The sequence below is a fragment of the Rhinolophus ferrumequinum genome, chromosome 14 (assembly GCF_004115265.2).
Source record: "Rhinolophus ferrumequinum isolate MPI-CBG mRhiFer1 chromosome 14, mRhiFer1_v1.p, whole genome shotgun sequence".
In the NCBI taxonomy this organism is placed as follows: Eukaryota; Metazoa; Chordata; class Mammalia; order Chiroptera; family Rhinolophidae; genus Rhinolophus; species Rhinolophus ferrumequinum.
The window spans coordinates 41,667,787-41,692,522 of NC_046297.1; the positions used below are offsets into that span (position 1 = coordinate 41,667,787).

General features: G+C 36.3%; 1 protein-coding gene across 1 annotated transcript in view; it reads right to left on the bottom strand.

Annotated features, from left to right (window-relative positions):
* RGS22 (regulator of G protein signaling 22) overlaps window positions 1-24,736 on the bottom strand; it is a 221,852-nt gene that overhangs the window by 18,116 nt on the left and 179,000 nt on the right. The window contains exons 22-25 of the mRNA XM_033125712.1: window positions 24,206-24,364; window positions 22,082-22,150; window positions 19,528-19,689; window positions 2,224-2,403 (exon numbers count right to left, since the gene is read on the bottom strand). Coding sequence (XP_032981603.1) covers window positions 2,224-2,403; window positions 19,528-19,689; window positions 22,082-22,150; window positions 24,206-24,364 — 570 coding nt within the window. The remainder of the gene's footprint in view (window positions 1-2,223; window positions 2,404-19,527; window positions 19,690-22,081; window positions 22,151-24,205; window positions 24,365-24,736) is intronic.

Consider the following 24,736-nt stretch of genomic DNA (forward strand, 5'->3'; position numbering starts at 1 on the left):
TGCAATTAAGATTTTAGGTTAATAATATACATGTTATTCATGAAAATTACCGTGTACCTCCAGAACCTTAAAAGATAATCAAACTGTGGGTGAGAAAATATTTTAATAAATACAGATCTACTTTGCTCACTGCCAGCAGATGGACAATTGGCTTTATATAAGTAAAAAGGTCCAATGATGAGAACTTGGGCTGAGTGATGAGAACTTTCAAGCTATTAGGGGGGCAGGTGGGGAATAGGCATCGCCTACACTGATAATATTAAAACAGCCAACAATTTTTAATGTACTATTTAGCCATTTTGCTCAACTTGCCCTCATTTCCAGTTTGATCTTACTCCTTTCTGTTGTGACAGATCTCTTTTTACTCCATTCATTCACATGTTCAAAAACTGTTATTGAGTGCTTCTTCTGTGCCAGGCATTCAGATCACAAAGGAAAATAAGAAACAGTCCCTGCCCTCAAATACCTTACAGGAAAAGGAAAGTCAGGCATGAGAATAGTCATTTTCAATTTTGTGTAATAAAAGTTATTATAAAAGCACAAGGAAGAAAAGATGATATTGAAGAAAGCTCAAGAGGGAAGAGAGAAAGGCCCCGTTATGGAACTATAAATATTTCAGTAAGACTGCGAGAAAGATGGCGGGGAATGGTAAGAGATGTGGTTAGAGAGATATGTAGGAAGAAGTATGGTCTTCATTCTGAGGACAATGGGGAGTAATTGAAATTGAAAGCAGAGAAATGACATGATCAGATATACATTTTGAAAAAGATGGCTCTGTCTGCAGTGAGTTGAATGGTTCTGAGAGAGTCTAAAGACAGGGAATTTTGGTAATCAATGTGAGACGTTGCAGATCAGCACTGAGGTAGTGGCATGCAGTTGGAGAAAAATATATAGACAGAAAGACAGATAACAAGGAGACAAAGGGACTGAAGATATGGGGGTAAGGGAATGAAGGAGAGGGAAGACATGAAGAGGGCAACGAGCTCTCTGGCTTTACACCTGGTTAGGAGGTGATGCCATTCTCTGAGCTTGCTTAGGAAACACAGGAGGAATAATAGATTTGGTGGAGTAAGGCTTCTAAATAAATATTCTCTTATTTTCTGATACTCCAAAGTTCATATTTAAGATATGTCTAGGACTCTATTTTAGGAAATCAGGTAGAAGGCAGAAACTAGAATATTCCAATAAAGTTCACTGCTATAAACCCTGGACTGTGTGGCAAAACCAACCAGTGTAATCAGCTCCAGACATCCACCATCAGTCTTAAGGTCTTTGATTTTTAGATGGGCAAACCCTGGCCTGGTTATCAGAAGACCGAGGCTAGGCTAAGTGATCTCTAAGATCTTTTCATTAACAGATGCTACAATTCTGGCACCATGTTTTCTCTATTTCTCTCTAGCACATCCTCAATCATTCCTCTATATTTCTGCCTATTTTAATGCATAATTTGGATTGTGAGTCCACTTTCAGTTCCTTAGGGGACTTAGAACACAGCTGGCTCACAAATGAATGTTAAGGAATAATGGCCTTTCTCTATGCTCACGGGCAGTCATACTCTAAATCTCTGTTTCATATCACTTAAATCATGACATTGCCTTCTCTATTACCTCTATTATAATTTATTTTTCTTAATCATTTTTCAGGAACAACATCACTAAAAGGCTTTTCAAAATGCAAATAAATTATGTTCACCAAATCACTGTTTTCTATTATTTATCTTAAAAAAGAAGTAACTTGAGCAGGTTAACAGGCATGATTTTCCTTTCATGAGGTTGTGTACTTTATGTTGGTCAGGTACTTAAATCTCCTCTCACTTATTTTATGAGCTATGTGAATATTCCAATCTTTAAAAATACACAAATCTTGAGGCACACATACTTCACACATTTTTGTGGTAGCAGATATTTTAGAAGGAAATAAGAATGGTGGGAAAGGAAGGAGGAATTAGCTGGAGTTTTATAAATTAGAAAAAAAATGACAACCGTGGAAAGTCAAAGTACAGCATTTAATTTTATTTGCTGTGTATTATCAACAACAAAATGTCAGTTACTAGTTTCTTATGTTCTATGGTATATGCAAAGATTTTTCTAATTAAATAGAATAAATCCCAGTATTAGAAGGATTGCAACTTTGCCAAATATGAATAATGCAAAAGTTTTAAAAGAATATCTAGACTATCAATCTGTTTTAAAATATGCTTACCAATATGCCCTGATCTCTTACCTGTGCCTCTCTAAATACATATGGTCCTAACTCCTTCCTGTGTTCAATAATCTTCTGGGCTTGCTCTAATGGAATGTCAATTTGTAAAGCTGGTGGAATACTGGAATTAATAAAGCAGTTGATAATAGTCCTGATCTTCTTGTGGATAATGGACTCGTCACAATGAGAATGACACAAGTCCTGGACAAGGAGGAAAGACAGAATATATGATTAATGTATTACTGGAACACTTTATAGAATTGTGTCAATACGTCTTTCAGCTAATAAATTCATTTTAATTTCACGTCAAGAGGGCACTGGCACCTGCCAAGTCTATCAAAAAATCATAGCTTCTATTTTTCTTGGGTTTGAGGAACTCAACTTTGATGAATATACCTTACGTAAAAATAGGTTTCATTTAATCTTTATTGCTTCTTCTCCTAGGCAAAGAAACACATCTAGTGTCTATCTTGACCCATTTAACAAATTTATGTTGAGTACCTGATATGTGCCAGACACTGAGCTAAGCCCCAAGATAAAGCACCTGCCATTTAAAGGCTCAATCTTAACTGGAGAAGTATGAGAACACGTTACTTCAATTTGAAATCATTAATAAGTGCTATGATAAAGGTACACACAGGGTTCTAGGAAAGCCCTGAAAACAGGCACCAAACACAACTTACAAGTAGATACAAAAGCTTTCTCAACCATAACTGCTTCAACACCAAGGGGATTTAGGCTCAAAATGGCTAGCTATATAAACGGAATGCTGGTGGTGATGGGTGTGTCAGTACGCATCTCTTACTATCTATATTTTTTCCATTAACCTATTACAATATCCTCTTTACTGCTCAAGAATTTAAAAATAATGCTCGTACTTTAAAAAGACCCAGTTTTATGTTACAGATATGGGCTATCGTTTTTTAAAATAAAGAGGTAGCTTAGCTTGAATTATAGCATTTCTTTGCCAGAGATATTGTTCTCTAAATCACTAGGAAGCGCACAAATTTGGAAAGTTATAATTCTAGGGCAGAAATGAGTCAACATTTATTAAGTACTCACTATATCATGGGCATTATAATAACTTATGTCTTATGGATACTATTAGGAAAATTCTGGAACTTGCCATATAAATCTTCACATACAGTTTGGCAAAAGTTATATGTAAAAAAACTTGATATGTTACATTGAGACAACAGTTAGCATTTTTTAAAACTCAATTTAACATCCTCAAAAAATGCCTATTTTATACCACATGTTTGGTATGTCACCAAAAATATTATTTTTTGCCATTACTAGTGAGGTTATCATATATAATTATTTGGTGAGCCTGGTTTATAAATATGAAAAATAAGTAAGGCTTGTGAAATAAAAATTTGTGAAGTTATATAGTTTTAATTTTGAGAGTGAAGGGATAGAATTTAGAATCAGAATTAATTTTTGTTTTCTAATTGCTCTACCTGAATATACCATTAGCCTAGTTAACTTTGACCCGTCATTAAAGTCTCAATTTACGCACACTTTCCTCTAGGAAGCTTTCTGTGACTTCCTCAGTCCAGGAGAGATGTCCATTGCATCCTGTGCTTCTTCCACCATTGCATTAATCACACTATTATAATTGTCTTGTCTACACTTTTCTGTCCCTCCCATGACACTGTAAGCTCTAACAGGGAAGACATTTTTTTTTTTTTTGGATCACTTCCTGGACCTTTTTATTTTTTTAAATTAGTTTCAGGTGCACAAGACAAAGTAATACTTAGACGTTTATCTTTTATATCCCTCACACGGTGTGAACCTCCCTCCCCCCATCCACTATCCCTCTGACATCGCACACAGCCATTACATTTCCACTGTCTCTATTCCTAATGCTGTACTCCGCTTCTTGTAAGTACATATACACACACACACACACATATATATATATGTATATACATACAAACTTCTAGTTGACATTCATTATTGTTCAGCTTCAGCTTCTGGTATACAATGCAGTGATCAGGCATCTACATCATACCTGAGGTGGTCTCCCTAATGAGACAAGTGTCCATCGGATACCCTACAAAATCTTTACAACATTATTGATTACATTCCCCAAATTAATTTTAAAAACCCCATGGTCGTCTTGTGGTTACTGACTGTTTTCTAATCCCCTCACCTTCCCTCTTATCCCCACCCCCTTCCCACCATCTAGCAACCCTCAGTTTTTCCTCTATGTCTCCAAAACTGTTTCTGATTAGTTCATTCACTTATCCTTTTCTTTAGATTCCACATATAAGTGAGATCATATGGTATTTGTCTTTCTCTGTCTGACTAATTTCACTTAACGTAATGTTCTCTAGGTCCATCCATGTTGTTGCAAATGGTAAGATTTCTTTCTTCTTTATGGCTGCGTAATACTCCATTGTAGAAATGTACCACAGTTTCTTAATCCAGTCATCTACCAATGGGCATTTCGGTTGTTTTCATTTCTTGGCTATTGTGTATAGTACTGCAATAAATATAGGAGTGCATAAAGTTTTTTGAATTAGAGTTTTGGATTTCTCCGGATAGATACCTAGGAGTGGAATTGCTGGATCATAAGGTAGTTCCATTTTCAGATTTTGGAGATACCTCCATAACTGCTTTCCATAGTGGCTGCACCAATCTGCAATCCCACCAACAGTGCACAAGGATTCCCTTTTCTCCACATCCACGCCAGCACTTACTGTTTGTTGATTTATTGATGATAGCCATTTTGACTGGGTTGAGGTGGTATCTCATTGTGGTTTTTATTTGCATTTCTCTAATGATTAGTGAGGTTGAGCATTTTTTCATATGTCTGTTTCCCATCTGTATGTCCTTTTTAGATAAATGTCTCTTCCTATCCTCTGCCCATTTTTTAAATGGGTTTTTTTTTTTTTTTTGGAGTTGAGTTGAGTGAGTTTTTTAATAAATTTGTGATATTACCCTTATCACATACATCATTGGCAAATATCTTTTCCCATTCAGTAGGGTCCCTTTTTGTTTTATTGATGGTTTCCTTTGCTGTGAAAAAACTTTTCAGTTTGATGTAATCCACATGTTTATTTTTTCTCTTACTCCCCTTGCATGAGGGGATACATCAGTAAAAATCTTAATCCAGGTAATGTCTGTGAAATTTCTTCCTATATTTTCTTCTAAGAATTTTATTGCTTTGGACCTTACATTTAAGTCTTTAAGCCATTTTGAATTTATTTTTGTATATGATGTAAGGAGGTGGTCCAGCTTCATTTTTTTGCATGTGTCTGTCCAGGTTTCCCAGCACCATTTATTGAATAGACTGTCTTTACTCCACCGTACATTCTTGTTTCCCTTGTCGTAGATTAAATGGCCATATAGGCATGGATTTATTTCTGGACTCTCTATTCTGTTCCATTGATTTATGTGACTGTTTTTATGCCAGTACCATGCTGTTTTGATTACTGTAGCCTTGTAGTATTATTTGATGTCAGGTATCGTTATACCTCCCACTTTGTTCTTATTTCTCAAGATTACTGAGCTATCCGGGGTCATTTATGGTCCCATATAAATTTTAGGATTATATGTTCTATTTCTGTGAAAAGCGTCCTTGGTAGTTTGATAGGAATTGCATTGAATATGTATATTGCCTTAGGCAATATGGACATTTTAACTATATTAATTCTTCCTATCCATGAACATGGTATGTGTTTCCATCTATTTGTATCTTCTTTCATTTCTTTCTTCAGTGTTTTATAATTTTCTGAGTACAGATCTTTCACTTCTTTGGTTAAATTTATTCCCAGGTATTTTATAGTCTTTGAAGCAATTGTAAACAAGATTTTTTTTTAAATTTCTCCTTCTCATGTTTTATTATTGGTATATACAAATGCAACTGATTTCTGGATATTAATTTTGTATCCTGCTACTTTACTAAATTCATCTATCAGCTCTAATAGTTTCTTGGTGGAGTCTTTAGGGTTCTCTACATACAGTATCACGTCATCTGCATATAATGACAATTTTACTTTCTTCTTACCGATTTGGATGCCTTTTATTTCTTTTTCTTGTCTGATTGCTGTGGCTAGAACTTCCAGCACTATGTTGAATTGAAGTGGAAATAGTGGGCAACCTTGCCTTGTTCCTGATCTTAAGGGGAATGGTTTTAGCTTTTCCCCATTGAGTATGATGTTAGCTGTGGGTTTGTCATATATGGCCTTTATTATGTTGAGATATGATCCCTCTATTCCCACTTTCTTAAGGGTTTTTATCATAAATGGCTGTTAGATTTTATCAAATGCTTTTTCTGCATCTATTGATATGATCATGTGATTTTTTTCATTTTGTTAATGTGGTGTATCACATTAATTGATTTGGGGATGTTGAACCACCCTTGAATACCAGGGATGAATCCCACTTGATCATGGTGTATGATCTTTTTAATGTACTGCTGAATTCTGTTCGCTAATATTTTGTTGAGGATTTTTGCATATAAGTGCATTAGAGATACCAACCTGTAGTTTTCCTTTTTTGTGGTGTCTTTGTCTGATTTTGGGATCAGGGTGATAGTGGCTTCGTAAAAAGTGTTTGAGAGCCTTCCTTCCTTCTGGATTTTTTGGAAGAGCTTGAGGAGAATAGGTGATAATTGTTTTTTGAACGTTTTGTAAAATTCACCTGTAAACCCATCTTGTCCAGGGCTTTTGTTTGTTGGGAGATTGTTGATTACTGATTCAATTTCCCTGGTGGTAATCAGTCTATTCAGGTTTTCTGCTTCTTCTCGAGTTAGCCTTGGAAGGTTGTATGCCTCTAGAAAATTGTCCATTTCTTCCAGATTGTCAAATTTGTTGGCGTATAGTTGCTCATAGTAATTTCTTAAAATTTTTTGTATTTCTGCGGTGTCTGTTGTCACTGCTGTTTCATTTCTGATTTTATTAATTTGGGTCCTCTCTCTCTTTTTTTAAATGAGTCTGGCTAAAGGTTTGTCGATTTTGTTTATCTTCTCTAAGAACCAACTCTTGGATTCATTGATCTTTTATATTGTTTTTCTGGTTTCTATTTCATTTATTTCCTCTCTGATCATTATTATCTCCTTCCTTGTACTCCCTTTGGGCTTATTTTGCTGTTCTTTTTCCAGATCCCTTAAGTGTGAAGATAAACTGTTGATGAGTGATTTTTCTTGTTTCTTTAGGTAGGCCTGCAATGCTACCTAAAAGGAAATATGCATTTCCTCTTAGGACTGCTTTCGTAGCATCCCATAGATTTTGGGTTGTCGTGTTTCATTTTCGTTTGTCTCGAGATATCTTTTGATTTCTTCCTTGATCTCCTGGTTGACCCATTCATTGTTTAGTAACATGTTATTCAGCCTCCATGAATTGGTGTGTCTTCCAGTTTTATTCCTGTAGTTCATTTCTAATTTCATAGCACTGTGGTCACAGAAGACAATTGGTATGATTTCAATTTTCTTAAATTTATCAAGACTTGTTTTGTGGCCTAACATATGGTCTATCTTGGAAAATGTTCCATGTGTTCTTGAGAAGAGCGTGTATTCTGCAGCTTTGGGGTGAAATGCTCTGAAAATATCGATTAAATCCAAGTGGTCCAATGTGTCATTTAAGGCCGTTGTTTTCATATTGATTTTCTGTCTGGAAGACCTGTCCCTTGTTGTCAGAGGTGTGTTGAAGTCCCCTACTATGATAGTGTTAGTGTTGATCTCTGTCTTTATGTCAGTCAATACCTGTTTTATATATTTAGGTGCTCCTATGTTGGGTGCATAGATGTTTACTAGGGTTAAGTCCACTTGTCGGATCAATCCCTTTATTATTATATAGTGCCCATCTTTGTCTTTTAATATGTTCTTCATTTTAAAGTCTTTTTGTCAGATATAAGTATTGCAACTCCAGCTTTTTTTTCATTTCCATTTGCATGAAATATCTTACTCCAACCCTTCACTTTCAGCCTGTGTGTATCTTTTGATCTGAAGTGAGTCTCTTGTATATAACATATACAAGGGTCTTGCTTTCTTATCCACTCAGCCATCCTATGTCTCTTGATTGGAGCATTTAATCTGTTTATATTTAAAGTGATTATTGATAGGTACATAGTTATTGGCATTTTTAAATTTGTAGTTAGATTGTTTTCATCTTTCTTCTAGTTACAGAAGTCCTTTTAGTATTTCTTGCAATGCTGGCTTGGTGGTAATAAATTCCTTTAGCTTATTCTTTTCTGTGAAGCTCTTTACCTCTCCATCAACTTTAAATGAGAGCCATGCTGGATAAAGCAATCTAGGTTGTAGGCCTTTGTTTTCCATCACTTTGAGTATCTCTTGCCACTCCCTCCTGGCCTTCAATGTTTCTGTAGGAAAGTCATTTGATAGTCTTATGGGAGTTCCCTTGTATGTAACCCTCTGTCTTTCTCTTGCTGCTTTTAGGATTCTCTCTTTGTCTTTAACCTTTGCCATTTTAACTAAAATGTGTCTTGGTGGGGGTCTGTTTGGGTTTATCCTGGTTGGAACTCTCTGCACTTCCTGGGCTTGTATGTTGGTTTCCTTCATCAGGTTAGGGAAGTTTTTGGACATTATTGCTTCAAATATGTTCTTGAAATCTTGCTTCCTCTCTTCACCTTCTGGTATTCCTATGATGCGCATGTTGTTGCACTTGATGTTATCCCAGAGGTCTCTTAAACCATCTTCATTGTGTTTTATTCTTTTTTCTTTCTGTTGTTCTGTTTGGGTGATGTCTGCTAACTTGTCTTCTAAGTCGCTGATTCGATCCTCTGCTTCATCTAACCTGCTATTAATTCCTTCAAGTGAGTCCTTTATTTCAGTAATTGTGTTTTTTATTTCTAATTCGTTGTTCATTATGATTTCTCTATCCTTCTTTATGTCGTCTCTAAGCTCCTTAAACCTTCTTATCATCAGTGTTCTGAACTCTGTCTCTGATAGGTTGGTTACCTCTGTTTCATTTGGTTCCATTTCTGGATGTTTCTTCTGTTCTTTTATTTGGGACATGTTTCTTTGTTTCCCCATTCTGGCTGACTCTCTGTGTTTGCTTCAATGTATTAGGTAGATCCCCTAGAGTTCTTAGCTCTTGCTGGGTTATCTTATGTAGTATGTGTCCTTTATATTTGACTTGCACTACTTCGTTGTTCTCCTCTGTGTGTGCTCCAAAGGTGACTCTTGTGTTGTGTATGCTGTCCTGTTAAAGAAGATCTTTAATTGCTTTTCGCTTGTGAGTAGGTGGGGTTAACTCCCAGGCTGACTAGTTGTGAGACTTGGCTCTGCCCACAGCAGGGTGTTCTGCTGCGTGAGGGTTGACCACTTAAATGTGGTTTGTCCTCTATGGGCTCTTGTGCCTGTAGAGAATACCCTCTGGGTGTGTCAAACCCAGTAGTACTCTGGTTTGGTCTGGAGTTGGTCTCTGGGTGTGTTGAATCTTGTGCCTCTTAAGCTGGGCCCTGGTAGGGCAATTTCAGAACAAAGCAAATCATCAAGCACAACAACAACAACAACAAAGAAAAAAGTCAAATACATTAACATGTAAAAACAACCAACACTCAACATAGGCAAAGATATCAGAGATATAAAGACAAAACAAAACAAAGAAAAGGAAAAAGCAAAAAAAAAAAGCAGTGCCAGTCTTGGCTTAAGCCCACCAAGTAATCTCCAGGTTGTCCTCTGCTGTACCAAAGAGTCCTCTGTGTATTATGCAGGCAGAGCAGGTCACCTGGTGCCCAGAGTGACTTTGGGACTACAGGTTTTGGCTGAGAGGTCTGGATGGTAGGTTCTACAAAGTCAGTGCAGTTTCTGCCCTTGCCTGCACATATGCACACTGAGAGTAGCACCACCAGCCCTGTGTCCAGTTCTCCTGAGTCTTAGGGCACTTCTTCCATGTGTGTGTGTGTGTGTGTGTGTGTGTGTGTGTGTGTGTCTGTGTGTGTCTCTCTGTGTGTGTGTGTGTGTGTGTGTGCGCGCGCGTCTGTGTGGCGGGCGGGAGATTTCTGAGTTGCTGAAAGCCTAGAGCTGTGTCTGCCGCTTACTGCTGATCCCTGGGAGTGCCTCCGCAGTTGTAATTGCCCTGCCCTAGGCAGGCCAGAAAGGGTGGGGGCTAGGGATGGAAGGGTCATCTCTCTCCCAGCCCAGCCGTGTCATACTCTTCCCGCAGGCCAGAAAAGGTGGTGGCTGGGGGTGGAGGAGTCTCTTGTCTCCCTGCCTAGCAAAAATCACACTCTTCCCAGCCTCTTCCCTGGGTCAGGGCTGCAAGCTGGGTCTTCCCAGATCCTAAGCACTAAGGCTCCTTTGTAATCTGACACTACTCCTCAGTTCAGGGGCCAGTTGAAGTCTCTGGAAGGGCGGGGTAGGATTGGAAGAGTAGGGGAGGGACCCAGGTATGGAGTTTATGTCCTTTGTCCGACCTAGGGCCCAACTGTCTGCCCCCTTTGGGGGGAGAGATCAGCTGTGGGATGCAGGGAACTAGTCCATCCTGGCTTTTGTAACAGGGAAGACTTTTAATTACAGCTGTATTGTCAGGATTTAGCCTCACTCTTGGTAGGTGCTCAATAAGTATTTGTTGGATGAATATATCCTCCAGTTCTTTTCTCTGTGGACACACCACACACATGCACACACAGACTTTAGATTAAATCATACTGTTTTTTAGTAGCTAGATTTAAACTATCAGTAAAATGAATATCTTTCTCATCATTGATTATTGTCCTACAGTATAATTTTTAAAGGCTGCAGAGGATTCTATTGTATAGCTGTTGTTAAACATCTAGGTTCTTTCCAATTTTTCACAATTGAGAACTATGTTTGATTAAGATCACTGCAGCCATCTCTTTGCATATTACCACAATCATTACTGGTTAAGGGCACTTGCTTTAAAAACAGAATGCTTTGGTTCAAATCCCAGCTCTACCACTAAATTATCTGTATGATGTCAGGAGTTTTGAACTTTTCTGTGCCTTAGCTTTTTCATCTGTAAAATAGTGAGAACAACAACTTTGGCCTCATAGGATTCTTAACAAGAAAAAAATTACTTAACACATGAAAAGCATTAAGACAATATCTGGCAGATAGTAAACACTAAATAAGAGTAAGCCACATAAAAGTGAGCTCAGTAAGATCTTTCATGGTAGAATGCTTTCCACCTGGCAAATTCCCTCATCCCTTCTGTCGACACTTCCCTGACCTACCACCCTCCCTGCATCATTCCCTCCTCTGTGGGAATACCTACTTAGAACACGGATCATAATCAATACTATTTATTTTCATGGATGTCTCCCTCACTGAGGGAGGGCAATGTGTTATATTCACCTTTTTATTCCTACAATCTAGCATAATGGCTGACACATTAGACAATTACTAAATGCTCATTGAATGAACAAATTCACTCCCATAGCATGAATTTTAATAGCTACCTAGTATTATATGTCCTTCATTCTATGACGCAGAAAAGATATTTAACTGAAGACCAAGGGCAGCCTTGAAGAAGAAACAGTCACAAAACTAAGGAATGACTGTGTGTGAGTCTATGGTTTTTAAACACTTATTTTGCAAGTTTTATCTCATTACGCCTTGTCTTAGCAGGGTTGGGCTTATGCATATTCATATTAGCATAAAGATAATTCTAACCACTCATAATAATTGCCTATTTTGGAAAACAGACTCTATCTCCTTTCTAATTCTCAAAAATTATTTTAATATTACTTACCTTGTGACATATTTTGAAAAACTTATCTCAAAATATTTTTTTAATTAAAGTTTATTGGGGTGACAATTGTTAGTAAAGTTACATAGATTTCAGGTGTACAATTCTGTTAATAAATCATCTATATATCACATTATGCGTTCACCACCCAGAGTCAGTTCTCTTTCCATCACCATATATTTGATCCCCTTTACCCTCATCTTCCACCCCCCTTCCCCCTTACCCTCTGGTAACCACTACACTATTGTCTGTGTCTATGAGTTTTTGTTTCTTCATTTGTTTGTCTTGTACTTTTGTTATTTTCAGTTTTATATACCACATATCAGGGAAATCATGGTTCTCTACTTTTTCTGTCTGACTTATTTCGCTTAGCATTATAATCTCAAGATCCATCCATGTTGTCGCAAATGGTACTATTTCATCTTTTCTTATGGCAGAATAGCATTCCATTGTGTATATATACCACAACTTCTTTATGCATTCATCTATCGAAGGACACTTTGGTTGTTTCCTTGTCTTGACCATCATAAATAAAGCTGCAATGAATATTGGAGCACATATGTCTTTATGGATAAATGTTTTCAGATTTTTTGAGTAGATACCCAGGAGAGGGATTGCTGGGTCATATGGTAATTCTATTCTTAATTTTTTGAGGAACCTCCACACTGCCTTCCATAGCAGCTGCACCAATCTGCATTCCCACCAACAGTGTATGAGGGTTCCTTTTTCTCCACAGCCTCTCCAACGTTTGTTACTATTTGTCTTGTTGATGATAGCCATTCAACTGGTGTGAGGTGGTATCTCATTGTGGTTTTTATTTGCATTTCTCTGATGATTAGTGATGTTGAGCATTTTTTAATATGTCTATTTGCCATTTTCATGTCCTCTTTGGAGAAATGTCTCTTCAGGCCCTCTGCCCATTTTCCAATTGGATTGTTTATTGTTTTTTTGTTGTTGTTGAGCTGTATGAGTTCCTTATATATTTTGGATATTAGCCCCAATTAGAAGATTGTTAGCAAAAATCTTCTCCCATTCAGTTGGTTGCCTCTTTATTTTGTCGATGGTTTCTTTTGCTGTGCAGAAGCTTTTTAATTTGATATAGTCCCATTCATTTATTTTAGCTTTTACTTCCCTTGCCTTTGAAATCAAATTCATAAAATACTTTTTGAACCCAAGCTCCATAAGTTTAGTACCTATGTTATCTTCTATGCACTTTATTGTTTCAGGTCTTACATTTAGGTCTTTGATTCATTTTGAGTTAATTTGGTACATGGTGACAGATGGCAGTCTAGTCTCATTCTTTTGCACATGGCTGTCCAGTTCTCCCAGCACCATTTATTGAAGAGGCTGTCTTTTCTCCATTGTATGTTTTTTGCTTCTTTGTCAAAAATTATCTGTCCATATTGATGTGGGTTCATTTCTGGGTTCTCAATTCTATTGCATTGGTCTGTGTGTCTGTTTTTTCTGCCAATACCATACTGTTTTGATTATTGTTACCCTGTAGTACAAGCTGAAGTAAGGGAGTGTGATACCTCCAGCATTGTTCTTTTTTCTTAGAATTGCTTTGGCTATTTGGGTCTTTTGTGGTCCTATACAAATCTGATGATTTTTTTGTTCTATTTCTTTCAAAAATGCCATTGGGATTTTGATGGGGATTGCATTAAATCTGTATATTGCTTTGGGTAACATGGCTATTTTAACTATGTTGATTCTTCCAATCCATGAACACGGAATGTCTTTCCATTTCTTTGTGTCTTCTTCAATTTCTTTTAAAAATGTCTTATAGTTTTCAGTATCTAGGTCTTTCACATCCTTGGTTAAGTTTATTCCTAGGTATTTTATTCTTTTTGCTGCAATTGCAAAAGGAATTGATTTTTTTTTATTTCTTTTTCTGAGATTTCATTGTAAGTATATAGGAATGCAACGAACTTTTGTACATTGATTTTGTACCTGGCAACTGTATTCATTTATTGTTTCTAATAACTTTTTGGTGGAGTCTTTAGGGTTTTCTATATATAGCATCATGTCATGTGCAAAGAGTGACAATTTAACTTCTTCATTCCCAATTTGGATGACTTTTATTTATTTCTCTTGCCTGATTCCTCTGGCAAGGACTTCTAACACTATGTTGAAAAGCAGAGGTGATAGGGGACAGCCCTGTCGTGTCCCTGAAATAGAGCAAATGGCTTCAGTTTTTCACCATTAATTATGAGATTAGCTGAGGGTTTGTCATATATACCCTTTATTATGTTAAGGTATTTTTCCTTCTATAAATATTTTATTAAGTGTTTTAATCATAAATGGATGTTGTATCTTGTCAAACCCTTTTTTCTGCATCTATTGATATAATCATATGATTTTTGTCCTTTGTTTATGTGGTATATCACATTGATTAATTTATGTATGTTGAACTATCCTTATGCCCCTGGGATGAACCCCACTTGGTCATAATGTACAATCTTTTTAATGCTTTGTTGCTTCAATTTGCTAGAATTTTTTTAAGATTTTTGCATCTGTATTCATCAGAGATATTGGTCTGTCATTTTCTTTTTTTGTGTTATCCTTACCAGGTTTTGGTATCAGGGTAATGTTGGCCTCATAAAATGAGTTTAGGGAGTATTGTCTCTACTTTAATTTTTTGGAAGAGTTTGAGAAGGACTGGTATTAGACCCTCTTTGAAGGTTTGGTAGAATTCACTACTGAAGCCATCTGGTCCTGGACTTTTGCTTTTGGGAAGGTTTCAGATGACTGATTCAATTTCCTTAGTGGTAATCAGTCTATTTAGATTTTCCAATTCTTCGTGATTCAGCCTAGGAAGACTATATGTTTCTAAGAACTTGTCCATTTCTTCTAGGTTATTGAATTTGGTGGTGTATAGTCCATCATAGTATTCTTGGATGATCCTTTGTATTTCAGTGGTATCCATGGTAACTTCCCCTCTTTCAGTTCTGATTTTGTTTATTGGTGTCTTTTCTCTTTTTATCTTAGTGAGTCTAGCCAAGGGTTTGTCAATTTTGTTCATCTTTTCAAAGAACCAGCTCTTTGTCACATTAATTTTTTCTATTGTCTTTTTGTTCTCTATTTCATTTAGTTCTGCTCTGATTTTTATTATTTCCTTCCTTGTGCTGACTTTGGGTTTCATTTGTTCTTCTCTTTCTAGTTCTTTAAGGTATAATGTGAGGTCATTTACCTGGGTTTTTCTTGTTTCTTGAGATAGGCCTGTAATGATATAAATTTCCCTCTTCAAACTGCTTTTGCTGCATCCTAAAAATTTTGGTAGCATGTATTTTCATTCTCATTTGTTTCTATGTATCTTTTGATCTCTCCTCATATTTCTTCTTTGATCCAGCCTATGTTTGTTTAATCTCTATATATTTGTGGTTTTTCCTGCTTTCTTTTTGCAGTTGATATCAAATTTTAAAGCCTTGTGATCAGAGAATATGCTTGGTATGATTTCAATCTTCTTAAATTTGCTGAGGCTAGTTTTATGCCCCCAAAATGGTCTATCCTTGAGAATGTTCCCTGTACACTAGACAAGAATGTATAGTCTGATGTTCTATGATGAAGAGCTCTATAAATGTCGATTATGTCCATTTCATTGAATGCATCATTTAGGGCTGATATTTCTTTATTTATTTTCTGTTTGAATGATGTATCCATAGCTGTCAGTGATGTATTTAGGGCTCCTACTATAATTGTGGTTTGGTCAATTTCTCCCTTCAGTTCTGTTAGTAGTTGCTTGGTATATTTTCGTTCCCCCTGATTGCAGGCATAAATATTGATGACTGTTATGTCTTCTTGTTGTATAGCCCCTTTACCATTATGAAATGTCCATCTTTGTCTCTTGTTACCTTTTTTATTCTGAAGTCTGTTTCATCTGATATCAGTGCGGTTACACCTGATTTTCTCTGGATACCATTTGCTTGGACTGTCAATTTTCCACCCTTTCACTTTGAGTCTATATTTATCCTTGTAGCTGAGATGTGTCTCTTGGAGACAGCATACGGTTGGGTTTAATTCTTTGATCCAATCTGCTACTCTGTGCCTTTTTATTGGTGAGTTCAGTCCATTTACATTTAGGGTGATTATTGATATATAAGGATTTCCTATCATTCTATCTTTTGTTTTCTGGTAGGACTATGTCTCCATTGTTCCTTTGCCTTTTTGTTGCTATCTATTATTTCAGTGTGGTGGTTTTCTATGATTTTTCCTCCATTTCTTCTTTTATTGTGTTATACATTTCAGTTCTGGATTTTTTTTTTTTTTTGAGTGGTTACCATTAAGTTTATGTAAAAGAAAGTTTCATATTTAGAATATTCCATTTTCTTCAGCATGCTTATTTTCTCCATTTCCTTATGCTGGTTCAGACCTTTACTCTCCCCCTTTTATGTTTTTGTTGTCACAAATTATCCCTATTTATGCTGGTCGAATAGCCTCCTTCAGTATTTCTTGTAGTGCAGATCATGTGTTAGAAAATTCCCTCAGCTCCTTCATATCTAAAGGATACCTTTGCTGGATATATTATTCTTGGCTCATAATTTCACTCTTTCAATAGTTTGAATACTTGAGTCCACTCCCTCCTGGCTCTAGAGTTTCTGGTGAAAAATCTGATAATAACCTAGTGGGCTTTCCTTTGTAGGTTACTGTCTTCTTTTTCCTGGCTGTCTTGAGGATTCTTTCTTTGTCGTTAATTTTTGACAGCTTCAATACAATGTGTCTTGGGGAAGGCCTGTTGGGGTTGAGGTAATTAGGTGTTCTATTTGCTTTTTGGATTCGAGGATCCAGTTCTTTCCACAAGTTTGGGAAGTTCTTATCGACTATTTCTTTGAATATACTTTCTGTTCCCTTCTCTCTTTCTTCTCCTTCTGGTATGCCCATTGTTCTTATATTGCTCTTTCTGATGGAGTCAGAAAGTTCTTGCAGAGTTCTTTCATTTCTTTTAACTCTCAAACGTCTCTCTTTTTTGATTTGTGTCATTTCCAGATTTCTATCTTCAATGTCACTGATTCTTTCCTCCATCTGGTCAGCTCTATTACTTAAGCTGGGTATTTCATTCTTCATTTCTTTTATTGAGTTCTTAATCTCCAGAAATTCTATTTGGTTCTTTTTTTTAAAATTTCTGTCTGTTTGGTAAAATATTCATTTTGTTGTTTGATTGTGTTTCTGAGTTCATTAAACTGCCTGTCTGTGTTTTCTTGCATCTCGTTGACTTTTTTAAGAACTGCAATCTTGAATTCTCTGTCATTTAAGTCACATATTTCCATGTTTTTTAAGTCAGTTTCTGGAGAATTTTCATTTTCCTTCTGAGCTGCCTTGTTACCTTGGTTATTCATGGCAATTAGTGAATTATTATTTCTCTTCCTAGGCATCTACAGGAGTGGGTTCTGTAACAGGTTGGTAGGAAGAGGTCTTTCCTTTGCTTTCCAGTAGGTGTTGGTAGAATGCTTTATTTTCTTTCTAACTGCAGCCTTTAATGCTCTCTCACAATGTAGTGTCATATTTTCTCTTGCACTGTTCTGGCTTCTCACACAATGGGGGGATTCCCTGGAAGGTGGGCTTCTCCTCTGTGAGCAGGTTGCCTGGGTCTCAGGGTACCACCTCCATTGGGGGATGTGGAGATCTTCTGAAGTTCTGAAGCACTTCTTGCACTAGATTCAGGGCCTGTGTGTTTCAGCGGCTCTGTTTACCTCTACAGGGATCCACCCAGATAAGTGGGGAGGGGGACAGGATGGATTGTGGGAGGTGGTTGTGAGCAATGGCAGCGACCACCAGCACAGCCCGTCGTGCACCCAGGGCTCCCTCCCATTCGCCGGAACTAGTTGGGCTGCGAGTCCGTGGATGCGGGCCACAGTTCTCAGAACTTTAAATACTCTGTTCTTTTGATCTGACACCGCTACCGTTCCATTTCTAGTACTGGGCAGGTGGGAGTGAGGAGATCTCTGGGAGAGTGGGGAGAAGGAAGCTAGGCTCCTTGCCTAAGCCTTCCATCCTCTGCTTGGCAGTGAGGGCTTAAACTACTGTTTTCACTCTTCTTCCCTTAATCTTTGTTTCGACGTCTCTGCTGTGAGCGTTGGGTTCAGCCGTGTTATATGCTGATCCCTCAGGCGGGACTGTGGGCCATAGGTGGAGCCCTAGGAGTCCAAGTTCTTCCCTCTCCCTCAGCTGCGGTAGCTCCGGGATGCAGAGAGTTCGGAGCATTGAGCTAGGTCTGCGTCCTGTGCCCGCCCGCGCAGCCCACGTGTGGGGTGTGCCCGCACTTTCTGCTTCCCTTCCCCACTCACCTAATTTGCCCACCTTTAGATGATTTCAGTGCATCTCTTAGTCTTGCCTGTTTGCTGCACAAGGAGTCCTTTGTGGAATTATAGTTGTTCAATTTGTTATAAATTCCAGGGAAGATTTCAAGAGGATCACCTCATGCCACCATTTCTATGATGTAATCCCTCAAAATATTTTTAAATTAATTTTATTGGGGTGAAATGGTTAGTACATTATATAGATTTCAAGTGTACAATTCTATAATACATCATCTATGTATCACACTGTGTGCTCACCATCCAGAGTCAGTTCTCCTTCCATTATCATATATTTGACTCCCTTTACCCTTTACCATCCCCCCTCCTCCTTACCCTCTGGTAACCACTAAACTATTGTTTGTGTCTGTGAGTTTTCGTTTCTTTATTTGTTTGTCTTTTTCCTTTGTTGCTTTTTTTTCTGAGAAAATTTCTGAGTTGAGAATAGTACAAAAACTGTTGCTAACAGAAAAGGGTAAAAAACAGTTTCATGCATGTTGGAGAAAATTTGGAACTAGATTTTATTGATCAACTACTAACTATATGAATACGCATGTTGCAGAGTATTAGTACTGCATAATATATACTTAGATTATAGGCCAATTGAAAGCACCATCCTCTTAAATTCTAGTATTTTTATTTCCTACATTTATAATAGGATAAAATAGGCTGTTTGAAAGGAAATGAGCCTGCTACCCCTGGGAGTATTTAAGCAGAGGCTGGATGCCTGCTCTTAGGTATTTCTAGACGACATTCCTGTATGCAACTCTAGATTGTATAACTAGAAAGTACTTTCCTCTTCTTCAAATGCAAAGATTCTATATGATTCCATTAAACAGTTAAGCCTGAAAATAAACTGATTTTGGACCCAGCTACTTTTTCTTTAACTTATTTATTTGTTAAGAATTTGGCCATTCTTTCTAATAGAAAAGGCTCTCTCATGTCTGTTGGTTTGTTTATCTATAATCCACTATCTTTGATTACTCTTGCTGTAAAGATAGTTGTGAATTCTTGTAAAGAGGTCTCAGTTACAGTACTAAATATGGATATCTTCAGGGAAAAATGCGCATAAACATTTGTAAGTAAGGAAAGCACTCATTAGATCATAATATATGGGACTACCTTGAAAATATATGCTATCTTTTTAGGGCTCACTCTTACTCTTCATTGTATAATAATAACAACATATCTAACACAGAAAAAGAAACACGTTGATATTTACATATTAGCATGAAGATGGGAAAATTGGGATATCTTATTCAAATCTTGTCCATAAAGTTATAGTAAATAATCTGCTATGTTAACACATTTCCTCCTCAAAAAAAGATAGTTTTCTCCGGCTCCCAATACAATACCTTATATTTTTGTACTTCTTGCCAAAAGAGCACCCCATTTTCCAATAAATCTCCTTTTAGAGCCACAAACCGTTGAAATTGTCTTGCAGTAACTGGATTCAATAATGCTTTACGGAAAGCAATGATTTCACAAGATGAAGATATCCACTTACTCTCCACAGGCTGTCCAGAGAGTACAGAAAATTAGTTGTGTTCTAAAAAGTAAATAAAGTCATTTCCTAGGCTAAAAATCACCAGCTTCTATCTCCTTTACTTTTGGCTGTTGAAGTTTTTGGCATAGATAAATAGAATCTGGCAACTTCCCCCCTCTATTCTTCTCCCCTTTGTCTACTTTATTTTTTTATGGCATCATTTTTTTAAGAGGAAGAGAGAAAAAGAAATGATTGGATGATTTAGAACATATGACTACATTGTTTAAGAATGTTAACAATCATTACAGTTTGAGATTATGGTGAAAAACTACATTTTACTGTATAGTATGAGTTCTGTGTTTAAACAGAACAAAAGAATATTGTTATAACATGCATTGTTATACTATTATTATTTATTTTGTTATACATGTTATATGTATTATGCATTAACATATAATTCTCCTGCTTTTTAAAAAGTAAAAGCAGTTAAACATTTAAGACAGTTTTTCAAAAATTTTAGAAAAATTTTACCAATTAATCCTATTAATTTAAATAGGAAATTTGCTGGAGCTTCACTATAATTCTATCCTGCAAAGCTCATGCTTTTTAGTGAGTTACCTTAAAAATTGTTATTAATAATTTATCTTAAAAATAAAAATTCTTATTAATAATTAATAATAATAAGAAATACATTATCAACACATTATTTTTAATAATAAACTTCCTCTGACTAAGGATTCACTTTAGATAACAAAAAAGCCTGAGGGACCTATAGTGTTTTAGTAATGCTTACAGGTATTATTTATTTTATATATTCATAATTTTGAAATGTAAGATGTCTACTTTTTTCACTTTGACCATTTTGGATCACATATTCATTCCCCTTTAGCCTCTCAGATTTGAAAAACATAAGAAATAGATTTTATTAAATTTAGTAATTAGATTTTTTTACTAGATAAATTTTATTGCAGTTCCCCAAATCTGATTTTAGCCTACAACCATGCATCATTGCAAAGGCATTGTTTTAGATGAACTTAGGAATTATAGTAACAATCAATCAAAACACATAATAAATATCCATTACTGATAATGCATAAAATAAGTTTCTTGAAACAAATCATATGTGACCATCAATGTGAGTGTTTAAGAGAGCTATGTAAAAAGTGCTATGGGAACGTGAAGGAGTAACTAATTCTGTCTGGAGGAGTAAAAACTTTATAGAGAAGGGCCTTGAGGATGCTGTCTGAGTTGGAAACTGAAAATTGTAGGCAACTCCAGGCAGAAGTTGGTGCTGCCTGGAGAAGAATGGTGCTGCCTTAATCCAGATAAAGCGAGTAGATGTCTATCACTATTTCAATGAGGCACATGTTGTGTTCACTGGACAAAAAGTTAAGACCCTCACCATATGGTCCATATTAAAATTATAGCCCTGTAAATAGGAACAACTATGTATTAGACTGGGATGTTTATTTAAAACCCACTCAGCAAATAATGTTTTAAGACCTGCTTCTTAAAATACTAAAACTTAGTAATTTAACTAAAACCTATAATTTATCTAAACAGAAAATAACATAATCTATAATGCACAATGATACGAAATATAAGCCTATTCTACTTAGTGTTTCAATAAAAATATAAGAAAAGACAAACATAAGAACAGTTTATTTCCTTTCAAGAGCAAAATACAGGAAAAAAAGATCCTAGCAGATACATACACTCCTCTAACAGTCAAATAAAACTTTGTCTTTGTTAGTTTGCAGTGGGTCACCTGGGTCTAGTTTGACATTCTATCAAGACCTGTAGAAGGATGAATACGCATAAATTTGTAGGCTCAAAAAGAAGACCGTGTTTATCATGCTTGTTAAGAAGCATAATGGGCAATATTTAGTAAGGTTTCATATTATAGTGGTTTCAATAATCACCAAAATAATAGTTATCTTAATTCTTTTAAAGCTAAAATGTACTTCTAAATAAAGAGGGATAATGTAAAATCATTTAACCTGCTGATTCTGTTGCAACGTCTCATTCTTTTCGTGTAATCCACTCTTAGTAATAAATAAACTTCCATATACTGGAACAGTTTGTCTCAATAAATCCATCACAAGCAAAATAAATAATATATATTTAAAGTCCAATCAGACAATTCTAGGGTTGAGCAGGTCAAGGCAGCTCTGGTAGCATGACACTTTCTGCTAAATCCCATCAGCCAATTAAGAAAAGTATCAGTGGCCAGCGGGTGGCTTAGGAAGCAGTGTCTACAATGAGGGGTAGGGAACATTTGAGATCTTGCTCCTTGCCATTTGTTGTCAGTTTGGCTCAAATAAACTCTCATAAAGTTGTGGTTTTTTTTTAAAGAAGAGGAAGAAAAATAATACTTTGAGAGTAGAACTTACAAGAGGAAGAATATAACAAATATTACTTGCCTTCCAGACCCCAATTTTCCTTTCATGTTTCTGTAGTAAGAGCTCTTCAGCTATGTCTCTCATCTGTACCTAAAAGCAAAAACAATTATTTTATTCCAGTTATTTAGAATGTTTAAAGTTTTGAAATTATTTACTAATTTAATAGCTTTAAAAATGAGGCAAAAGTCAGCATGGATTAGAAATAGTGCAGTTCAGAAGAAAGAGGATCAGACTTAAGTCCTGCCAAGGTCCGTGGGCCAGTCACTCAAGTTCTCTGTCCTGAACAGTTTCCTCATCTGCAAACTGGAGATAATAATAGCAGACTGTATTCCCCAAATGTAGATAATAGTTCCACTTTGGGTCACAAGGAAACTGAAGCTGGAGAGATATTTAGGACTTCCCAGATTTTTGGCTGTTTTCTAGGCACAACTAATTTTAGAAGAGTAGAAAAGTTCACAGAGGCAGGAAATACAGTAGATATTTCTTGAACTTACTGCTGACTCACAGTAATTTTCCTTTCTTGGGAACCACTCCTGCCAAATCTGTGCTATGTGACCCTACATCTCTTCCATAGCAGATAGGTCCAGAAGCTGACCTAGAGAGACGGGCACTAGAATCACTGCGGCTGAGTCTTTCTGACAGCCACAACCTGGGGCAAAGACCTACACATTCTTCTTGCTGGGTTCCCACAGCTGTCCTGGCTCCAGACCTTTGTAAAGCTTGGGTGTCAACTCTTCCCCTAAGTGTGTGAGATGCTCCAGCACCATTTTATAATATATTCCCTCCCTTCTCTTTTGTCTTTGGCTTAAGGTTTCCAGAATCGGTTTATGTTGTTGGCCACCCAAAGAATGCTAAATCCGGAAATGGCCATAAGTTACAATAAAATCATTGTAGTAAACATAGTGAGAAAAATGTGGTAAATAATATTAGTAAGCCAAATACACTTGATTTTGGATAGTTGGAATTAACCTGCGGAAAGAAATGAGGAAATTTGAGTTGTCCCAAAGCTTATTTCCATGAACTTTTTGCCTAAGACAAATCAGCTCTTCTCCAGACTATAAATTCTATGTTCCCAGCTATACTGTGTTTTCCATAACTTAAGGTGCTCACCAGAGTAAGGATATGTCCAGATAAGTAAGCCTCAAAGTGTTTGATAAAATGAATACAGAAGGCTGATTGTTAAGTTTATTCCTCGTCATTACTAATGTGCTTTGCATACTCAAGTCCAGCATTACATGCTCTCTGCCCCTTGTGTTATTTTTGTAAAGATCAAGTTTGCCTGTTTTTAGGTGTGATAATGGCATTTTAAATTATCAAAGTAATACATGCTTCTTATAAAATAAAAACAAAACAAAGGGGAAAAAAAAACCCACCCCACTTTACAAAGTAAAAGTAAAAATCCTTCTTACTCCCCAGGCCCATTCCCAAGAGGCAGATCTTTTTAGATCTTTTTACATAAACATAAAGATAAAGATGATAGATAGATAGATAGATAGATAGATAGATAGATAGATAGATAGATAGATAGATGATAGATAAAAGAAAGGAAGAAAAAAGAGAGATAAAAGTACATATAATAAAATTATCTTCTATATATTGTTCTGCATCTTGATTGTTTCACTCACAAGTAACATCTTCATATCAGTACCTGTAGAAATTTCTATTTATATTTTAATCTCATTTTTATAAGCTCATTTTATATGGAACTCTGCAGTTTTCCATAGTATGGAATTATCATAATTCATTTAACTATTGTTCCTTGTACATCCTTGGCTATCTGTGTAAGAACTTAATAATAACAATATAAAAAATAGGAAACTTATTAATAGATAGTTGAGTGTTTGTTGTGGGCCACACATCAAATAAACTAAATATACATCATTTTATTTAATCTTCACAATAATCTTATGGAGCAATTAGTCTTATTAATCCGATTTTTTTCAAATGAGAAAACTAAGGTTATGGGACTTAAAGTTATACAATTAATATATGGCAGTATTGAGATTAAAACTTGGGAAGTCTGAGTCCACACTCTTAACCATGAGGCCACAGAAGTACAATGGCTGGGTCAATATGCATGTATATTTAATGTCTTGAGAAGTACTGTCAACTGTTATCCAAAGATGATAGTACTAATTTACGTACCTTTATCTTTTGACGTCCTGCAAACTGTTCACTTGCAAGAAACAATGGCAACCACACATTTTCTAGCTTATTTAGGACATGCTTCTGAATTTCAATTAGCACGGCTGCATCAAGCTGCTCATGGAGATACTTCCCCCAGCCACCACTTAAATCCATTATCTAAGAAAATAAAAATGACACAGAAATTACAAACTTCTGTTTTGGTAAAGAAACACTAACAGTCATTAATTTATTCAATCACCCCCAAACTGTTTGCTGAGCACCTGACAGATGGCACAATTTTCATTTTCTATAAAATATCTCCTTGCTATATTGTATATAGTAAAGACAGGTAACTCCTCTAACATCAAACAGAGAATTGTGGTTTATGTAATGGTTGTTTTGGATATATGATTTTTGCTTATGATATAGTTCAAAGAACATAGGAATGAGCTTTTTATCCTGTGAGACCACAATCAATGCCGTTTCTCACCCCCCCCCCCCACCTCATGGCCTCAGTATCTTCAAGTGTAAAATGAGGGCATTAGTGTA